This window comes from Chlorocebus sabaeus, chromosome 5 (assembly GCF_047675955.1).
Source record: "Chlorocebus sabaeus isolate Y175 chromosome 5, mChlSab1.0.hap1, whole genome shotgun sequence".
In the NCBI taxonomy this organism is placed as follows: Eukaryota; Metazoa; Chordata; class Mammalia; order Primates; family Cercopithecidae; genus Chlorocebus; species Chlorocebus sabaeus.
Window position 1 is genome coordinate 6,655,625 of NC_132908.1, and position 20,862 is coordinate 6,676,486.

The following is a 20,862-nucleotide window of genomic DNA, read 5'->3' on the forward strand; positions in this document are numbered from 1 at the left end:
GCTCACCTCATTTCTCAGTGGCATTTTCTACAGAAAATAGAGCCTGAGAAAGTGGATTTTTTTCCTTATTTATGTAAACTGACAAAAGTTACATATATTTATCATGTACAACATGTTTGGAATGTGCGTACGTTGCGGAATGTCTAAGTAGAGCTAATATTATATACATTACCTCACATTGTTGTCATTTTTTTGTGGTTAGAACACATAACATCTACTTTTTTATCAATTTTCAAGATTACAACACGTTATTGTTAACTGTAGTCACCATGTTGTATAATATTTGAACTTACTCCTCCTAACTGAAATTTTATGTCTTTAGGCCCATGTCTCCCTGACAAACCCCCTGGTAGAGAGGGTAGTTCCTGCCAGCCCTTGGTAACCACCATTGTACTTTTTAATATATTTTTTATATTTGTTTCAAGCGGCATTGGTCTTTCTGTAACTAGTTTATTCAACTTAGCATAATGTTCTCCAGGTTCACCCATGTTGTTACAATGACAGGCTTTCCTTCTTTATTAAGGCTGAAATGGTATTCCATTGTGTATATATATACCACATTTGCTTTATCTGGTTCTTCCTTGATGGACACTTAGTTTTTTGCTTTTTGTTTTATTTCAATAGGTTTCTGGGGAACAGGTGGTGTTTGGTTACATGAATGAGTTCTTCACTGGTGGTTTCTGAGATTTTGATGCAACCATCACCCAAGCAGTGTACACTGTACACGATATGTAGCCTTTTACCCCTCACCACTCCCCAACCTTTCCCCTGAGTCCCCAAAGCCCACTGTATCATTCTTATGCCTTTGCTTCCTCATCGCTTAGCTCTCACTTATGAATGAGAACATGCAATGTTCCATTTTCCATTCCTGTCTTATTTCACTTAGAATAATGGTCTCCAGTTCCATCCAGGTGGCTGTGAATGCCATTATTTCATTCATTTTTTATGGCTGAGTAATATTCCTTTATATATATATTGGGGAAGTATTTTATTACATATATATACATACATAGTATTCCATTGTGTGTGTGTGTGTGTGTGTGTGTGTATTGGGAAAGTATTCTGTTTTATATGTATTGTATTTATATGTATTTTATATGTTTTATAAATATTTTTATATGTATTTATATGTTTTATAAATATGTTTTATATGTATTTATATGTACAATATATAATATTATATATTGTATTCATATATATATACACACACACGCATATAGCATTCAATATACCACACTTTCTTTACCCACTTGTTGATTGATTGATGGGCATTTGGGCTGGTTCCATATTTTTGCAGTTGTGAATTGTGCTGCTGTAAACATGTGGAATATTCAGTTTGATTCCCTTTCTTGTCTCTTGTGAATAATGCTGCAATGAAGAAGGAAGTGCAGAGATCTCTTTGACATATGGATTTCATTTCCTTTGAGTGAATATTCAGTAGTGGGATTGCTGGATCCTACAGTACATCTATTTTTAATTTTTTGAGAAGCCTCTACACCGTTTTCCATAATAACTGTAAGAATATGCATTTTTAACAGTAGCTCATGCTGCTGGTCAGAGAGTCTCACTTTGAGAAGCACATCTAAGCAAGGAAAAAGAGTGAAACCTGTGGCCTAAATTACGTTAGCTGACCAAACCACCTTGAGGAAAATAAAATTACCTGCAGGGAAGGGAAAGCACCTGATTAGGGACCGCTTCTGGTTACAGATTTAAGCTTCCTCATTGTGTGATTCAGGGTCAGTTACCTAATGGCTAGTCAAAATGATCATACCACAAGGTAACTAAGGAATACCCATTTTGTTTGATTGTTGGTAATTTAGAGGCAGTAAGAAAAACACCAACCACAGTACCTGGCACGAAAGAGGTATTCAATCATTGCTCACCGTGCAGTCCCACTTGACTGATAGGAAACAGTCTGTTCTACATAAAACAAGACATTTGCTATACAGATCTTCACCTTATTATATTGTCTCTTTTTGTTCCACTCTGGATTCAAAGGGACCTAGAATTTACTGGGTTTACTAATAAATCACCAGCTTCTCATATTAACCTTTCCTCATGATGCATCCACAGAGAGAACCCCACTACTTCTTGGTGAGAAAATCAGCATTTCTATCGACTTAACCAAAACGGAGTCCCTAATGTTTTTTGTTTGTTTAATTGGTTGGTTTGTTGGTGATTTTTTGGAAATGGGGTCTCACTTTGTCGCTCAGGCTGAAGTACAATGGCACGATCCCAGCTCGCTGCAACCTCCGCCTGCCAGGTTCAAGCAATTCTCCTGCCTCAGCCTCCCAAGTAGCTGGGATTACAGGCGTGCACCACCACACCCAGCTAATTTTGTATTTTTAGTAGAGACGGAGTTTCACCATGTTAGCCAGGCTGATCTCGAGCTCCCGACCTCAGGTGATCCACCTGCCTCGGTCTCCCAAAGTGCTGGGATTACAGACGTGAGCCACCATGCCCGGCCTGGAGCCCCTAATGTTTGTAGCCCCCTACACCACCCTGTACATCCATACCCTCCCTGCCTCCATGGAGAGCATGGCCAGGCTACAGACCTTGCAATGGCCCCTAGCCACCATCTTTCTCTCTCACACTATATCCTGTCTTTAAAGACATCCCTTTGATTCTGTCTGGCCTCTGACTTCTTCTCTCCCCTTCCCCTGCCACACCTTCATCCAGCCACCACCATCTCACACCTGTGACTCCTGTGGTAGCCCCCAAACTGGTCTCTCCACTTAAATTTGTAACCCCTGACTGCCTGTTCTATTAAAATAGAAGTCAGGTCATGCCTGTCCTCTCTCCAGAATGCCTGAGTGAAACCCACAAGTGCTGCTGAGGATGTGGACAGATTGGAACCCTTGCGCACTGTTAGTGGAGATGTAAAATGGTGCACCTGCTATGGAAAAGAGTAGGGTGGTTCCTCAAAAAATGAAACATTGAATTACCATGGGGTTTGGCAATCTCACTTCTGGGCATACGCGCAAAAGAATTGAAAGCAGGGACTTGAATAGATACGTACACACCCATGTTCATAGCAGCATCGTTCACAATAGCCAAAAGGTGGAAACAGCCCAAATGTCTATCCACAGATGGTGCTTATGAATGGATAAACAAAATGTGGTCTCTCCATACAATGCAATGTTATTCATCCTTAATAAGAATGAAATTCTAACACATGCTACCACATGGATGAACCTTGAAGACATTATGCTAAGTGAAATAAGCCGGGCACAGAAGGACAAATGTTGTATGATTCCACTTATACAAGGTGTTACAGCCTCAATTGTGTAACTCTAAAATTCATATACTGAAATTGTAACTTCCAATGTGACTGCGTTTGGAGATTAGGCCTTTAAGGAGGTAATTCAGGTTAAATGACGTCATGAGTCTTAATCCAATAGGATTTGTGGTCTTATAAGAAAATAAAGATGGCCAGGTGCAGTGGCTCACACCTGTAATACCAGCACTTTGGGAGGGTGAGGTGGGCAGATCATGAGGTCAAGAGATCGAGAGCATCTTGGCCAATATGGTGAAACCCCGTCTCTACTAATAACATAAATTTGGCTGGGTGTTGTGGTGTGCGACTGTAGTCGCAGCTACTCGGGAGGCTGAAACAGAAGAATCACTTGAACCTGGGAGGTGGAAATTGCAGTGAGTCAAGATTGTGCCACTGCACTCCAACCTGGTGACAGAGCTAGACTCTGTCGAAGGAAGGAAGGAAGGAAGGAAGGGAGGGAGGGAGAGAGGGAGGGAAGGAGGGAGGGAGGGAGGGAATAAATGTCATAGGTCTATCTCTCTCTGAAAAAGTACAGAGCCCCAGCTATGTAAGGCACCATGAGAAGGAGGCAGCTACAAGCCAGGAAGAGAGGCCTCACCAGGAACCCCGACAGGACCCTGACCTTGAACTTCCACCCCCAGAACTCTAAGAAAATGAATTTCAGTCGTTGAAGTCACCTAGTCTATAGTATTTTTATGGCAGTCCTAGCAGACTTATACAATGAGCAGAGTCTAGAGTAGCAAAATCCACAGAGACAGAAAGCAGAAGGTAGTTTTCAGGGGCTCTGGGAGGGGAAAGTGAGGAGTTATTGTTTAATGGGTACAGGTGGAAAAATGGCAAAATTCTGGAGATGGAAGGTGGTGATGGTTGCACAGCAGTTTGAATAGGTAATGCCTCAGAACTGTGCACCTACAATGGTAAAATTGTTAATGATACGTGTATTTTATCACAATAAGATAATAAAACTCTGAGTGGTTTCTCATTGTTCTCAAAATCTTCCCATGATCTCATTCCCCTTTATTTTCCTCCCTTTATTTTCCTCTCTTACTTCCCTCTAGCCACAGTGGCCTCCTTCCTCTTCCTTGGCTCTGTCCAATGCATTTCCCCCTTGGGGCTTTGAACTTTCCCTTCTTTGCCTGGGACATTCTTCCCTAGTCGGCTACTTGGCTCATCCCCTTAACTTCCTTCAAGCCTTTGGTCAGTATCTACTTTTTCAACAAAAATCAACATCTTATTCCCCTATTCTTGGCATTTCCCATCCCCTTCACCTTGGCTTATTTTTCTTCATAGTATGTATTCTTTGTGGAATACCATTAAGTGATATGCATTGTTTAATGCTTGTCTTGTTTAGAAGAATGTAAACATCACCAGGGTGGGCCTGCCATGTGTCTTGTACATTGTTCTGTCCTCCATGCCTAGAGCAAGGTCTAGCAGCCAACAGATGCTAAAGAAATATCTTCCATATGAATAAATTAATGCCACAACTGCTTGTGGGACTGTGTCTGTCATTTTGTCTAATTAGTGAGTTCTCTGAGGGTGGGAATTATGTTTGTTTCACCTTTTCATACCAGGACAACAAGAAAAAAATGCAGAAAAAATAGGTGTGCAGTAAATAGGAATGAGTGAATGAGTGGAATGGTAGATGGATGGGTGGAAAGATGGATGGGTGGGTGGATGAATGGGTAGGTGGAGGGATGAATGGAGGATAGATGAAGGAAGGAAGGAAAGATGGATAGATGACTGGATAGAGGATGTAGATGGATGGATGGGTGGGTAGATGGATGGGTGGATGGATGGATAGGTGGGTGGATGGATGGATGGATGGATAGGTGGGTGGATGGATGGATGGATGGATAGGTGGGTGGATGGATGGATGAGTAGATAGATGGGAGAAGGATGCAGAATAGATGGATGACTGGATGGATGGGGATGGCTGGGTGGGTGACTGGATGGATGAATGGATACAAAGATGAATGAGGGTGGATGGGCAGGTGAGTAGATGATTGATGGATAGAGGATGGATGAAGGATGAATGGATGGATGGATAGAGGAAGGATGGGTGGGTGGATGAATGGATAGATGGGTGGATGGATAGGGGAAGGATGCAGAATGAATGATGAATGGATGATTAGATGAATAGACGTGGCTTGTTGGGTGGATGGATGGATAGAGGATGGATGGATGGATGGATGGATGGTTGTATGGTTGGAAGGATAAAAAAATCGATGGTGATAGTTTGTGTTGAAGTGAGAGATATCTGACTATCCTCAATTTTGAATGGGAGAGATATTAAAGGCAATCTCTGCTGATGTGAACAATTGTATGGGGGCAGATTATTTTATGAGCCATCAGTTCCTCTTTGCTATGGCCTCTGATCCATAGCCTTTGCCTACACTCCACATCTGCATGTAATAAAACTAACTTATGACATCCATATGTCTCTAATGCAAACACTGCAGCATATACCTCTAAAAAGCACTATAAAGAGCAATGACTCGAGAAGGAACTGTTAGAAGCATGAGCTCTTTATTATTTTAAAGGGCATTTCAACAACACCACCGAATGTTCTCTGACCATAAGTCTGACTCCTGTTCGTTCTCTCACTTTCCTTTCTTTTCTTCTCTTCTCAGGATATCAAAGCAGACTGCAATACCTGCGTGGAAATAGAAGACAGAAAGGCGAGTCAATATTTTTCATTTTTAGAGTTTCAAACAAAACAAGAACTCTGTAAATGGAACCCAAGTGTTTAAGTCATGCCCCTCTCGATGATGGTTTGTAGGTGAATCATGGTCTATTACATATTTAAAGACAATCAGACTTAAAAATACTTGTCATTTTACTCCTTTACAATCTGTTACTTCTGATGGCTTCATAAAGAGTGCGTATTGTAATTTTTACAAAAAATGTGGTGCTGATTTCTGTTTCAGTCGTACCCTTCTTTTCAGGAAAATACTTAATCTGTTAACTCTTATCCCATTGAAGTTGAATATTGATGTTGATGTTTATTATGTATGTCATATGTATGATTATATTATTACATACATTATAGAATATATAATATTGGGCTTCCCAGGGTGCGTCCCTATATATCTTGCTCATATACTTGAAAAAGAGTTCATGGCCAGTTGTGGTGGCTCATGCCTGTAATCCCAACACTTTGGGAGGCCGAGGTGGGTGGATCATCTGAGGTCAGGAGTTGGAGACCAGCCTGTCCAACATGGTGAAACCCCGTATCTACTAAAAATGCAAAAATTAGCTGGGTGTGGTGACACGCGCCTGTAATCCCAGCTACTTGGGAGACGGAGGCAGGAGAATCACTTGAACCTGGGTGGCGGAGATTGCTGTGAGCCTAAATTGCACCAGTGCACTCCAGCCTGGGTGACAGAATGAGCCTCCAGCTCAAAAAAGAAAAAAAAAGAAAAGAGCTTCCCCTCAATTTCTATCATGACACATTCACACAAGCCACAGCTTCCTATTTGAAATTAAAGGGGAGGGGGCAATGTCATTTTCTACATATTTAGAGTCCCCTCACCCTTTTATCTTCTTTGCTACACTTAGTGTGAATCCCCTCAGGAAAAGCAAGTGTTAGACAATTGTTTGTTAATATTTTCACAGTCTCTTTTTATTGACAAGAGTTCACAGACATTTCTGTAGCAAAGCACATCCAAGGAGATCAAATTTTACCCTGTGTGCGCCTTGGATCCAAAGAGGTCAAATAAGCGAGTTGAGAGTATATACCTCCTGGCTACTTTTGACATCGTTCCACAAGTTTGAAAGATGTTTCCCTTTTCAAGTGTACCATGATTGTCAAATGGGTTATTATTTCAAGAAGAGGTTTTCAGCTCTGATGGTATGATGACTTGGGCATGTCTGCTGATTAATAAGGTGGGGGAGGACATCTCAAAACAAAAATTTGCTTTTAAATAAAAAGCAGTTGCCACACATTATTTTAAGGAGTGCTAATCCCCTCACATTGGGAAGAATAATGATACAGTAGGTTAAATTCAATCTGCGTGATCCCAGCTTTCAGTTGTGTGTTGCTCTAGTTTGCAGGCAGAGAAATTTCAATTCACGTTTGCGTTCACCACATGTTTGCATGCTGATATATGCATGTGTGTATTCTGTGAGTTGGACAGATGGAATTGCTGCTTCGGTGAAGCGTGTGTCCGAAGTCTTTTACCAATGTTCTGCCCAGTCCAATCATTCCACTCATGTCACAATGTTTAGAAAGCACATTCCCCAACCTGCTTCCAAAGGTCATTTGTGTTTCCCTTGGACTTTTATGGAATTCATCAGCATGTTTGTCCAGTATCTTTTTAAAAAATTTAACTGCCAACAGCGCTTGCAAGATCACATAGGAACTGATGCCATTAGAACAACCTGAGCTTCATCATGCACAAGGTAAATAAGCAGCCAGGGTAAGCTCTGGGCAAGGAGAGCCACCCAAGCTCTGCTGCACCTGTGCAAAATGCCTGTGGTTAAGACATCATGATGATGACAACTGCCCAGGTCTCTGCTACTCTGTGATGCATCTTGGTGGGACAAAGTCATTAATGGTCATACTGTGCATATGTGATTTCAGCTCTTCCCAAGAAAGGGGGAAAATACACACACACACACACACACACACACACACACACATACATATACTTCTAGTTTTTCCATAAATTGTTGGATTGAGACAAAAATGTCAAATGAAGCCTTGTTTCTGATGAGTTTTCCCATTGTTTTCTCAACTTGACCTCATATGACTGATAGATAAATTTCCGAACAGTTTGTTGCAGTTAATTGGTGATGAATCTTAGTGATAAGAAAAGTAATACCCAGTTAAAATTCTCAATGTCTTACTCTCTAAGGACTTTTTATTCTCTCTTTTAAACAAGGTAACTCCTCTCCTCTCCTCTCCCCTCCTCTCCTCTCCCCTCCCCTCCTCTCCCCTCCCCTCCTCTCCTCTCCCCTCCCCTCTACCCCCTCCCCTGCTCTCCTCCCCTCCCCTCCCCTGCCCTCCTCCCTTCCCCTCCCGTCCCTGCCCTCCTCCCTTCCCCTCCTGTCCCCTGCCCTCCTCCCTTCCCCTCCCCTCCCCTCCCTTCCCCTCCTCTGCCCTTCCCTCCCCTCCCCTCCTTTCCCCTCCCCTGCCCTTCTCTCCCTTCCCCTCCCCGCCCTTCCCCTCCCCTCCCTTGCCCTCGTCTCCCCTTCCCTCCCCTTCCTTCTTTTCTTCCTTCCCTCTTTTCCCTCCTCCTCTTCTTCCCTCTTTCTCACCTTCCTTCCTTCCTTCCTTCTTTTTCCTTCCTTCAAATTCCCAGTAATACGGTGAATGTTATACTCAGGCTATAGTTTCTCTGGTTCTAACTATTGTTAAGAAGAGGTTGGGGGTGAGGTTTTAGGAGGTTGCTTTATATATTGGAGATATTTCCCTTAATTGAAAAGTCAAGAAGCAAACTCTAATGATCCCACAGAGGCAGTGTGCCCCTCACCCCAGCAGTAGAGCTCCATCCCCCTCCCTCTCTGCTTGGTGATATGGTGTGAGGCCACGCAGGGAGACAGTGGCTGTAGCAGCTGGAATGATCGCCACCAGGTTCTGGGAGTGCACTCTGGTGCCTCTGCCAGAAAATTTCACCACTGGAGTCATGACACTTGCTCCCCCACGTGTGTGTGTGCATGTCCCTCTCCATTTAATCCAAATGCTTCTGGCAAAATCAGTAATTTGATAAAGTGGAATTGAAGTGACAAGAGATGGCAGAGGTGCCAAAATAATAAGTAAACCTGTGTCTGAAGTGGCAGCCCCTTGGCCCATGTGGATTTTTACGACTGTTGAGAGCTCTGAAAGAGAACTGGTGGTGCTTTCTTTAAAGCTTTTTTTTTCCTCCTGTTTTTGTTTTGTTTTGTTTTGTTTTTTTAGTTAAGGGAGCTTCACGGAATCCCTATAGGATGCAATGGCTTCCCAAGAATCACATTATTTTTCATTATTTTTTGTTTTGCTTTCACCTCCCCTGGCTTTCTGTCTACTTTGATTCCGGATATTCCATATAGAAGGATATATTTGTGTACCTTGATCTATACCTATGTATGTTGTTGAATATCTTCTTGATAGAAGAATTTTAGAAAAGATAAAATCTTAGGTATTCCATGGAGTCCTGTGGGGCCTCTTTGATTTGTGCCTGATTCCCATTCTCTTGCATTCAGTGGGGCCGTTTACCTTGAGATGAGTGATGTTCCCACTGAATCTTAGACCAGACATCATGATAGAAGATAAATGGTGAATTTCAAGAGTGGAAGAGAGCCTTTTTTTGGAAACGGAGTCTCCCTCTGTCTCCAGATTGGAGTGCAGTGGTGTGATCATGATCTCAGCTCACTGCATCCTCTGCCTCCTGGGTTCAAACAATTCTCCTGCCTCAGCCTCTCAAGTATCTGGGACTGTAGGCGCTCACCACCATGCCTGGCTAATTTTTGTATTCTTAGTAGAGATGGGGCTTTACCATGTTGGCCAGGATGATCTCGAACTCCTGACCTCGTGATCTGCCCACCTCAGCCTCCCAAAGTGCTGGGATTACAGGTGTGAGCCACCACGCCTGGCCGAGAGCCCTCATCTTAAGAGCAATACAATCGTTCTTCTTGGTCTGCACACAGTCCGGGCTCGATCTGAGGCTTTTCATAGAATAAAATAATTTTTATCCTCTCCTGTTTTTCTATTTTTCTTTACCCCAGAAGCCTATTTTCTCTCAGGCTGACAGGAAACTAATTATCATTTGGAAAACCTTGCCTGGCTGTTTATGGGGAAATTCATAATGTGTCTTGGAGAGTGGTTTTATGTTTTTCTTTTGCTTCCAAGCCCGCCAATTAGCAGAGCCCCTCTGAATGTACCTCTGCTTGGATGGGTTCCTGGTCATTGCTTACATTGTCTCAGAGGGTGTCCTAGGGAGATCCTAAGGGCTGGTGGAGTTTTTCACCCTTTAATAGGAAGCAGGAGCACAGGTTTTTGTTATGTTTTGTTTTGTTTTCCTCCTGCAGGTGAACATTGTGGAGCTAATGCAGATTTAGCAAAGGTGACGGGAGGTAACCCATCACTTGGAGTACGGCCTCACAAAACCCCATGCATTTGACATTTACAGTACCCGTGTTTCCGCTGGGGCACTGAGGCATTTAAATTCATTTTTATTTGTGGTGCAAAATCCATCTGAATTTCAATACTATTACGAAGACTGAGATTCAGGTGATGAGAGGAGAGTCTGATGGATCAGTCAGGGGGAGAATCTGTCAGGAGGAGACGAGAGCCCATTTGTCAAAGGCTGTAAACACAGACGGGGCTTCCTCTTCTCACTTATCGCCTGGCCTGGTGCAGCTAAACGGGTTCAGATCTGCTATAAAATTGCATGAAAGGAGTTTGAGTGGTTTTCCAAGTTATGGCGACTTTCAGATTGGGTCCCATTGAAGCTGCGGTTGGGAGATAGAAGCTTTTGTGCTGTGGTTAACACTGAGAGTTCTGAACTCATCTTTTTACAATTCTTCTTCCAGATCAGGCATCTTAAGTACTGCCGGATACTTAAAACAGCTGTGGGGTGGAAGTACCATCATTTCCCTGTTTTACAGGGAAAATAAAGGAAGCTCAGGCACGTTCAGTGATTTGCCTGAGATCACTCAAGCAAGAGGCCAGGATTTAAGCTCAGAGATTCTTACTCCAGAGTCTGCGCTCTGAGGTTCAATGCTACTACCCTGCCTTGCACACACACACAAAAAAAAAAAAAAAAAAAAAAGAAACAAGAATTACATTTGTAGAGTACGAGAATTATACTTCCCAGTTGATGGATTTGTGCCTCGACTGGCATCTTCATTTATCGCCAAGTAAACGGTATGGTTTTCAATATGGGTCAGGCTGTCGGCTCCCACATTGCAGCTGTAGCTGGCTCACGGTGGGGATTCTTCACGGTATTCACAAGCATGCCCCTCCGGGAAGTAGCTGGCGCCCAACAGTGGGGTGGCCAGATGTCTTCTGGCTTTGAGGATGAGGGACAGTAACGCCAGAACTGGAGTGCTGACCTTAGTTTCCAAAGACCTGATTCGGTTCCTACCTTTGGCAGTTTCAGCACAGTAGACACAAGGATTAGAAATTATTGCTTAAAGAGTGTTAGGGAGGTTGAGCGTGGTGGCTCACACCTGTAATCCCAGCGCTTTGGAGGGTGAGGAGGGCGGATCGCAAGGTCAGGAGTTCGAGACCAGCGTGGCCAACATCGTGAAACATCCTCTGTACTAAAAATAGAAAAATTTGTTCGGTGTGGTGGTGCGCACCGGTAGTCCCAGCCACTCGGGAGGCTGACATGGGAGAATTGCTTGAACCCGGGAGGCGCAGGTTGCAGTGAGCTGAGATCGCGCCATTGCACTTCAGTCTGGGCAACAAGAGTGAGACTTCATCTAAAAAAAAAAGAAAGAAATTTCTTGCTTAAAGAGTATTAGGGAAAATAGCTAATGCGTGCTGGGTTTAATACCTTGGTGATGGATTGATAGGTATAGCCAACCACAATGACACACGATTATTTACATAACAAACCTGCACATCCTGCACATGTACCCCAGAACTAAAAATAAACATGAAAAAGTAATTCTTGCATAGGTAATGGTTGGTAGCTCACACACATTAAGTCACTTACCCAAGATTATTCAAGACGTATCATGAGGCCAGGACTTGAGCTCAGAGATTCTTACTCCAGAGTCTGTATATAGCCTTTGGAGCTTGAAATGTCTGGGTTTCAATCCCAGCCCTCCCAAATAGCAGCTCTGTGACCTTGAGAAGCTTTCTTACCCTGTATCTATCTCCATCTGCTTATCTGTAAATTGGGGGTGATACAATCTGCTTGAAATATTGGTTTGAGGAATTTATAAGATAATACTGCAAATCATGTTATATAATACCTGGCGCAAAATAAGAACTTGATTAACTGTAGCTGCTGTTATTTTTATTTTTACTGGTATCCACACCTACAGGCCTACTATGTCATTTATCATTACATTTATTTTATAAAATGAGGCCCCGGAAAATCTTAGGGGATTTCAGGGGAGTAGGCAACCAATGGAACCTAGTAGACCTTGGAAATATTTCATAGAGGAAGGGAATCCTTGGTGTAGGTCAGGAAATGCAAATGCACCTGCTTGCCCAGTCCAGATAGGAATTAATGAATTAATGGAGAGGGGAGCAGAGTGATCGTCTTTAACGTGAAGTCCTGTGCACTGCAGTGACCTGGAGGGTGATGCCTTTATATCTTGGGAACTATTATTCAGCTAAATGGGGCCATGTGGAATATAGATTCAGTACTGATGTTTTCTAAGCCAATCTGGATTTTCCTATAATACCACTGATTTCTAACATACTATGTGCAAGCCAAATGAAGCAGTTATGCAGAAAAGTTTCAAGAGACGAGACTTGAGTGCTGCACACTAACTCTCAGTTGGTTAGAAAGAGCTTGCGTGTGCATAATCCCAGACTTTGTCAGTCTACCAAAGGCCCTTCTGGCAGAGGGAGCAGCATGGCGAGGACAAGATGGTGTAGAGAACATGGTCTGTTTACGGCAAACGCTAGTCTGGTGTGTGTGTCTGAGATTGGCCAAAGGAGAGACTACAGCAGTGAGTGGGTAACAGGTTACGGAGGGAATAGTTTATCAGGCCGATGGATTGAGGCTCTGTGTCAATCCTCTGTGCCCATGGAAGGCAAATCTTTACTGGATGGGGCCAGCGTTACACAGCACCAAGAAGGTACTTAAACTTTGTATGAGGAACCCAGCCAAAGTGAAAATCATCAAGGGAATAAGAACTGGGGATGGAGCCCAGAAACATACCCAGAAGCTGGCCCTGGGTTTGAGTACAGGAAGCTGAACAGTTTGACTCGCACAAGATGAAGTCAGCCTGGACCTTGAGAAATCACAGGGCTGAGTTGCCCCTTTTTTGTGATGTGTGACAGAGTGAACATGGGAATGCAACTGTCTCTTTGAGATGGTGATTTAAGCATTGGGATGCCTGGATTATTTGGTAGTTCGATTTCTCATTTCTTGAAGGACCTCCATACCATTGTGCATAATGGCTATAAGGGTATTATACAAGAATATCTGTTTTAATAGCATGGAAGTTCTATAATGGAATATTATTTAGCTGTTAAAATGAAGGGAATCCTGCCATTTGCAACAAGATAGATGAACCTAGAGGACGTTAGGTAAAGTGAAATAAGCCAGACACAGAAGGGTAAATAGTACATGATCTCACTTTTACGTGGAATCTAAAAAATTCAAACTCAAAGAAGCAGAGAGTAGGATGGTGGGTTGCCAGAGACTAGGGGGCGAAAAAAAGGGAGGATCTTGGTCAAAGGATACAGACTTTCATCTATAAGGTGATTAAGTTATAGAGAACTAATGTACACTGTAGTGATTAGAGTTAATTAATGTATTTTAGACTTGAAATGTGATAAAAGAGTAGATCTCAAGTGTTCACACACACACACACACAAAGTAACTATGTGAGATGATGGATATGTTAATTAGCTTAGTAGTAGTAATCATTTCATAATGTAAACATTTATCAAAAGATCACATTGTACCTGTTAAATATATGCAATTTTTGTTTTTTACTTGTACCTCAATGAAGCTAGGGAGAAAAATAGAGACGAGGTATAGAAGTGGAACACATTTTCCTGCAGGCCAGTAGTGTACAAGTGTTGAAACACTTAGATTAGATTTCAGGTGGCAAACAAGGTATCTTCAGGCAGTTCATGGATGTGATATCAAATCACATAGTAGGGAAGTTATTTCCTTGTTAACTATTTCTCAGACCTTGACATTACATGAAAGACATAATTTGGTGGTTGATTTAAAAATAAAAATACCTAAAAGACTCAAGTGTTTGATCATCTACCTTTTTAACCAAGAGACCCAGAGCCCTTTACAGGCAGTTCTGGCATCTGGCTTTAACTGAGTAACAGTGTTTTACTTTTGAATTAGAGTTACTTTCTACATATGACAAAGGATACTGCTCTTTCTGTTTACTTCAAAGAGCTGTTTCCTTTCTTTAAAATAAAAACTTAAATGACTTCTAACACATTTATTAAGAACAAAAACAATTTAAAGAAAAGCACATGAATGTGGAAACATTGTGAGTATGGACTGCACATAACTGAAGTGTAGGAAACACTGTTTTCTACTGGTGGGTTTGCATTCAGGGGAGAGTTTCTTGTTTGCATTATTTAAGTTTCAAACTCTACTTGTGTGCATGAGGGAACCAGAAGCGGGCAGGGATGGGCACAGGAGTCCAGGGTGGAAGGCAGGTCGGAGGATGGGTCTGAACTAGAGGCATGCAGGAGATGGGGAGAAGGAAGGTTTGCATTTTCAAGAGCGTGGATAAGTCCTATCCCCATGACTTACTGATGATGGATGGGCATCATGAGTGGCTCCATCCAGGAACATGTCAGAGATGGTTCAGCTTAAGTATTTGTGTATACCTTGCTACCATGTGGAAGAAAGGCGTTGATGAACACTGACAATGGATTCATCTCCTGGTTTAGGGCTTATGTGCCAAGGAGGCTGCATATGAGCATGACATAGCCAGCAGGATTGGTTTCTATTAGTGCCGCTCTCTTGCCCCCTGGGAATACGAGTGGACTAGATCTCTGCACTTCTGATAGCAGAACAAAGACGGAGGGGAAGGTTCACTCCTTCCTGGGAGGGCCTCTTTCTAGAATGGGGAGTATTCATGGAAGAGTTTCCCTTCATAGACCAAAGCGAGATATTTACGGCAGATAAGGGCAGAGGCTGCGGTGAGCACCCATCTGGATGAGACTCACAAAGTCCCCTGGGGACTGGATTTATTTTCTGCTTCCAGTGTCCTTTGTTTAAGGCTGATTATGCATATGCATTAAAATGGAAGAAGCTCCAAAATTCCTGGAATCTTTGGAAATGAAAATTAGAGCATCCTACAGGAAGGGTATTTGAGTTTGGGTCTGAAGGGAGATGGGGTGGACAGCATCCTGGGCCAGGTACAGAGGAGGGCGTCTGGAGGTTGAGCATGGCATGACTAAGGAACTGAATAGAGGTCAGTCTAGCTGGGAGTTAGGCAGCAGTGGGAAAAGTGGCTTGAGATGAGGCTTAAAGCAGGTAAAGGCTAATCCACCTGAAACCTTATGAGCAGGAAGAGTATTATGTCCTTTAATATAGAATGAAATCTATGTCACATGGAATGTGTTATCACCATGAGAAATGGTCAGGGGTGTAAAAACAGTTTCTTTGTCTTATGGAGTCTACTTGCTCATAGATTATGTGTGTGCATGACCTTTGAGACTTCTGTCAGTTCCCTGCTGGTCCAGCCATCTCTAGCGAAGGAATGGGACAGAGAGATCTAACACCAGCAAAGCCTTTCGCTGTGTTGCTGGGCTTTTCTGTTCATTCTATATTTTACAACTTATGCAGATTCCCTGAAACTGTCAGTCTTCTTCAGATTAGTAACCCTCGTTCCTCTTGGGCATGGCTCTCATTCCAAACTAATGCATAGCTACTAGCCAGCCTATTGTTTAGGGCAACACCTCACCCCTGGTCCTACAATCTCTGGTCAAAGAAAGGTGCACGATCACCTAGCATCAGCAAATCATCTTGTATCTGCAGACCTGCCTCAGCTCCTTTGCTCAGTAAGAATTTGTGGATGGCTTCTTGGTGGGACATGGTGCATATATCACAAGTAGATCTCATTGTGCCTTTGTGCTCTGCTGAGAAGCAGGGCTGCGGGAGAGAAAGCTGCACGTGTAGCCCACCACCAGGGAGATTCAACATCATTTTTACTGAGACTGGGGACCAGGCAACAGCAGAGATGATGAATCCAGTGTCTGAAATTGCGTGTTCAGAACCCACAGATAGGAGGGGACGGAAGTCAATCCTGGAGATATTCAGTTGGTGGAGATGGGCTGCTGTCAGGAAATCCTCAGCAGTTTTGTTCACTCCTCCTAATTTATTTCAAAAGACAAGGTAGTACAGTTTTACAGTCACACGGATCTGGAGTTGAATCCTGGTTCTGCCCCTTCACCAGCTGGCAGACCTTGGAAAAGTCACATTCCCACGTTCCTGTCTGTCCACAGCGGCATCGTCTGTGAAGCAGGGGCAGACATCGTTTGTAAATCATGCATCGCATTCATTGTTCTTGTGCGCAGCATTAGCCGGCGCGTTTTCAATTGTCATAGAAAATGAAGTCGGGCCAACTTAAGGAGAAAAATACATGACAGTCATGAGTAAAGTGGGGCTGTCTTCTAGCATAGCTGGATGCTGGTGTTTTCATTTCACCAGATGCTAAGGATGGCAACCACCAGCTGTATTAACTCCCACCTGCAGAGAAAAGGAGCTTCTTTTTCAGTGGCTTAGTACAGTTCCTGGATGTGGCTTAACAGGTGTCTCTTAGCTATAAAGGGCAGTGTCCCTCCTATTTGTTTCCCTCAGCAACCCCAGAAGTGGGATGAGGGTCCAGCTGTATGACTTAAATGGACTTAAAAAAGAGGGAGGGGGCTGGGCACAGTGGCTCATGCCTGTAATCCCGGCACTTTGGGAGGCCCAGGTGGGCAGATTACCTGAGGTCAAGAATTGGAGACCAGCCAGGCCAATATGGTGAAACCCCGTCTCTACTAAAAATAAAAAATAAAAAATAATTAGCCAGGCGTAGTGACAGGCACCTGTAATGGCAGCTACTTGGGAGACTGAGGTATGAGAATCACTTAAACCCAGGAGGCGGGGATTGCAGTGAGCTGAGATTGTGCCATCACATTCCCGTCTGGGCAACAAGAGTGAAACTCTATCTCAAAAAAAAAAGAAAAAAGAAGAAGAAGAAGGAGTGATTGTCCGTTAAAGAAACCTTGACTGATATTTTTTTCTAGAAGGGAAAATGAATAATAATAATAATAATAATAATAGCAACTACCTTGCATTGAGGATTTACTAAAGGCCATAGACCATTTTTTAGTACTTTATGCATATTGTATTATTGAATCCTTAAAAAGATCCTTTAAGACAGATACAATATTTATCCCCATGTTATAGATGAGACAAATGAGGGACGGAGGTGATATGTCCCCGCGCAAATCTCATCTTGAATTAGAGCTCCCAAATTCCCACATGTTGTGAGAGGGACCTGGTGGGAGGTCACTGAATCATGGGCACGATTTCCCCCACCCTGTTCTCGTGGTAGTGAATAAGTCTCACGAGATCTGATGGTTTTATAAGAGGAAACCCCTTTCGCTTGTTTTTCTGTCTTCTCTGCCACCATATAAAATGCACCTTTTGCCTTCCATCATGATTATGAGGCCTCCCCAGCCACATGGAACTGTGAGTCTATTAAACCTTTCTTTCTTTATAAATTATTCAGTCTTAGGTATGTCTTTATCAGCAGCATGAAAACAGACTAATACAGGCGGAGTTCAAGAATGTGACTGAGGCCAGGCGCAGTGGCTCATGCCTCTAATCCCAGCACTTTGGGAGGCCGAGGCGGGCAGATCACCTGAGGTCAGGAGTTTGAAACCAGCCTGGCCAACATGATGAAACCCCATCCCTACCACAAGTACAAAATTTATCTGGGTGTGGTAGTGGGCACCTATAATCCCAGCCACCCTACTCGGGACGCTGAGTTAGGAGAATCACTTGAACCTGGAAGGCAGAGATTACAGTGGGTTGAGATCACGCCCCTGCACTACAGCCTGGGTGAAAGAGTAAGACTCTGTCTCCAAAAAAAAAAAAAAAAAATGACTGAGGTTACCCAGGTGGTAAGTGTGGAGGCGGGATTCAAACACAGGAAGTCTTTGTTTGAGTCTTAACCTCTAGACTGTACTGTCTCTTTCAAGCATGCTTCACAGGAACAAGAAAACATGTCCCTTCTATGCTCCACGTGCTTAGAGCCTGACACACAGGTAAACAGTGACTTTCCTTACGAGAGTTATTGCAACATAGCCCTCAACAGAAATAACCTGGGCTACTGCTAAATGCCATCCTGTGATATATCTCTGCATTTATATTTCCTCCCAGTTACTCAGCCTAAGGTATTTATCTCAGAGTCCTCAATGAGTCTGCTCCACAGAACCATCAAAATGCTCATGGTTCCAGGCAGTGCCTCACTTGCCAGCACAGCTGACAGTTATTTTTGTAGGCAAGAGCTTCTGACTCTAGGATGGGTCTCTGCACCTGCCTTTTATATTTTATTCACAGGTTAACTTTTTTACTAAACTTTGAAAATGAGATGTGAGTCGTACTTTCCTCTTTCATTTATTTTAGGAAAATGTGAGGGTGGTGGTGGGTTGCAGGAAAGGGAGGCAGGTAAAGAGTCGCAGCGCTTCTAAAGTGAATGTGATGTTGAGTTAAATTAGCCTCTGATGGGCCTGAAACCTACATGACAGATGATGAGAAGCCGCTGGGCACCCTCAGCAGTGCCATGGGCACAGTGGTAACCCAAAGAGTGCAATGAAAAGCACTGAGGTAGATCGGGCTATCGGTCTCATACACCCTCCATCAGCCTTGAAGTTGGCTTTGGGAAGCGCATCTAAAGAATCCCAGGTATAACCGTGTGGCTAAGAGCTTCAGCTTAGGATTCTAAAAGGCCTGGCTTTGAACCCCAGCTTGGCAGCTTCCTGGTTATTTAACCTCTCACAGGCTCAAGGTTTCATATAAAATGGAGAGGAGGAGAGAATATTTTCCAGGGTCACTGCGGGACTCAGTGAGCTCTTACACTGAGGGTACTTATCATCTTGGCTAGGCACAGGATGCACCTTGAATAAGTGCAAGCTGGCTGGGCACGGTGGCTCACGCCTGGAATCCCAGTGCTTTTTGGACACAAGCGGGAGGATTACTTGAGCTCAGGAGTTTGAGACCAGCCTGGGCAACATAGACCCCATTTCTGCAAAACTGAAGAAAAAAAAATTAGCCACATAGTTAGGCATGATGGTACATGCCTGTAGTCCCAGCTACTCAGAAGGCTTAAGGAGGAGAAGGATCTCTTGAGCCCAGGAGTTCAAGGCTGCAGTGAGCTATAATCGTACCACCGCACTCCAGCCTGGGTGACAGAGCAAGACCCTATCTCTAAAAAAAAAAAAAAACAACAACAAGCAAAAAAAGATGTATAAGCTGCCTGATTATTACACTTATATCTGCTTTCCTCCTACTCTTTTTTAAATCTTTGACTCTGTGTCTTAGATTCCTAGTGAGATCAGAGTGTACATCTAGGACCAGTTAAGATGATAGCAAAGTAAATTACAAAGCTTAAGCTGGATACCAAACCCTCAATTACCTGTCTAGAGTTTTGTGTATTCTGTAGCTACTTCTCAATCTGAGTGAAAAAGCATGGAGTTGACAAAACTAAGTAAAGGTGCAGACCAGGGATTGGAAACAGATTGAATCTCTGGTGTCAACTCAGATGGATTGTGGCTGCACAGAACACCTTGTTGATGAGGAGTCTCAGATTGTGGCGTGTGGCTTCTCCCAGAAAGAGTGCATGATTGATTAGTGATGCCTGCCAAGGGTGGAGGAGTGAGAGCCACAGGACACCTGCCAGATATCATTTAGTTGTTCCTGGCACAGAATCTGGCAACTGAGGAGTGATACAAAGCCACATGTTGTGTGTTTCAGCCCAAAGATGCTTCTGTTCTTTGGGCCATGCCTGTTTTCCTTATGTTATGGATTTGCAGCTTAATAAGGCACCGGTATTTTCATGGATAGTGCATGGCTTAAAGATAATTTAACAAGTGAGAGCTTTATATCAGGCATGAGTAGCCACACTTTCCTAGGTACTTGAGAAGCCTTCTCTATTGATTACATTATGGTGACAATTCACATGATGTCATCCTCAGATAACAAGGGTTATGTTTTGATGCTTTAATTTTAAAAGTGTGATTTGTCTGTGATGATATTTGTCATCTCTTTGCAATTTTGTATTAATTGGGGATGAATTGCTTACATTTTAATACCACTAATTACAGCTATTACTTTCATGTGCTACTTATTTTACTTAAAAGAAGCAAGTCTATTCTTTTGTGTAATTTTTAGCAAACTTCTTTCTGTAAACTCTGAATGAAAATGCATTTAGGAAATGCTTAATCAAGCACAGAGCTATTTTTCTAAGATTGTTCTGTCATCTCTTCTAAAAAAAAAAAAAAGCAATGTCTTTTTTTGTGATGAGTGGAGTGAACGTTAATTAATTTTTCTTTCTCTTCAGTTGGTGGGTTCTATTATCCCACTTCTTGGTGTGTGATTGGGTGACTTCACACTTTAGATAGAAAGCATGCCCTGTCCAAATGTGATTTATGTTTTCCCTGCACTTTTGCACAGTTCAGCTGAAATTTTCTTCATGTTGATCAAGGTCAGAAAACCCCGGGATTGTGCCATCCATCTCAGCAACTAGGTTGCTGAAAAAATTTGTGATGGAACATGATGCAATAACAACAGAATCCAAGGGTGGGGTGGGAAACCGTGCCCGTGTGTGTGCGTGCGTCTACCACACGAACATCCTCACCCAATTCACTTCTTATATTGAGCTGCTTTTTATCAAGTTACGAGGCATTTTGGCCAATTCTGGGTTAGGATTTATGTTTGCATGAA

General features: G+C 43.0%; 1 protein-coding gene across 19 annotated transcripts in view; it reads left to right on the forward strand.

The window, feature by feature from the left end:
- Positions 1 to 20,862, forward strand: part of RBFOX1 (RNA binding fox-1 homolog 1) — a 2,485,439-nt gene that overhangs the window by 1,427,171 nt on the left and 1,037,406 nt on the right. For all 19 annotated transcript variants that reach the window (XM_073015143.1, XM_073015144.1, XM_037989528.2 and 16 more), the window contains one exon: positions 5,908 to 5,955. In XM_073015143.1, the coding sequence (XP_072871244.1) occupies positions 5,908 to 5,955 (48 nt within the window). The remainder of the gene's footprint in view (positions 1 to 5,907; positions 5,956 to 20,862) is intronic.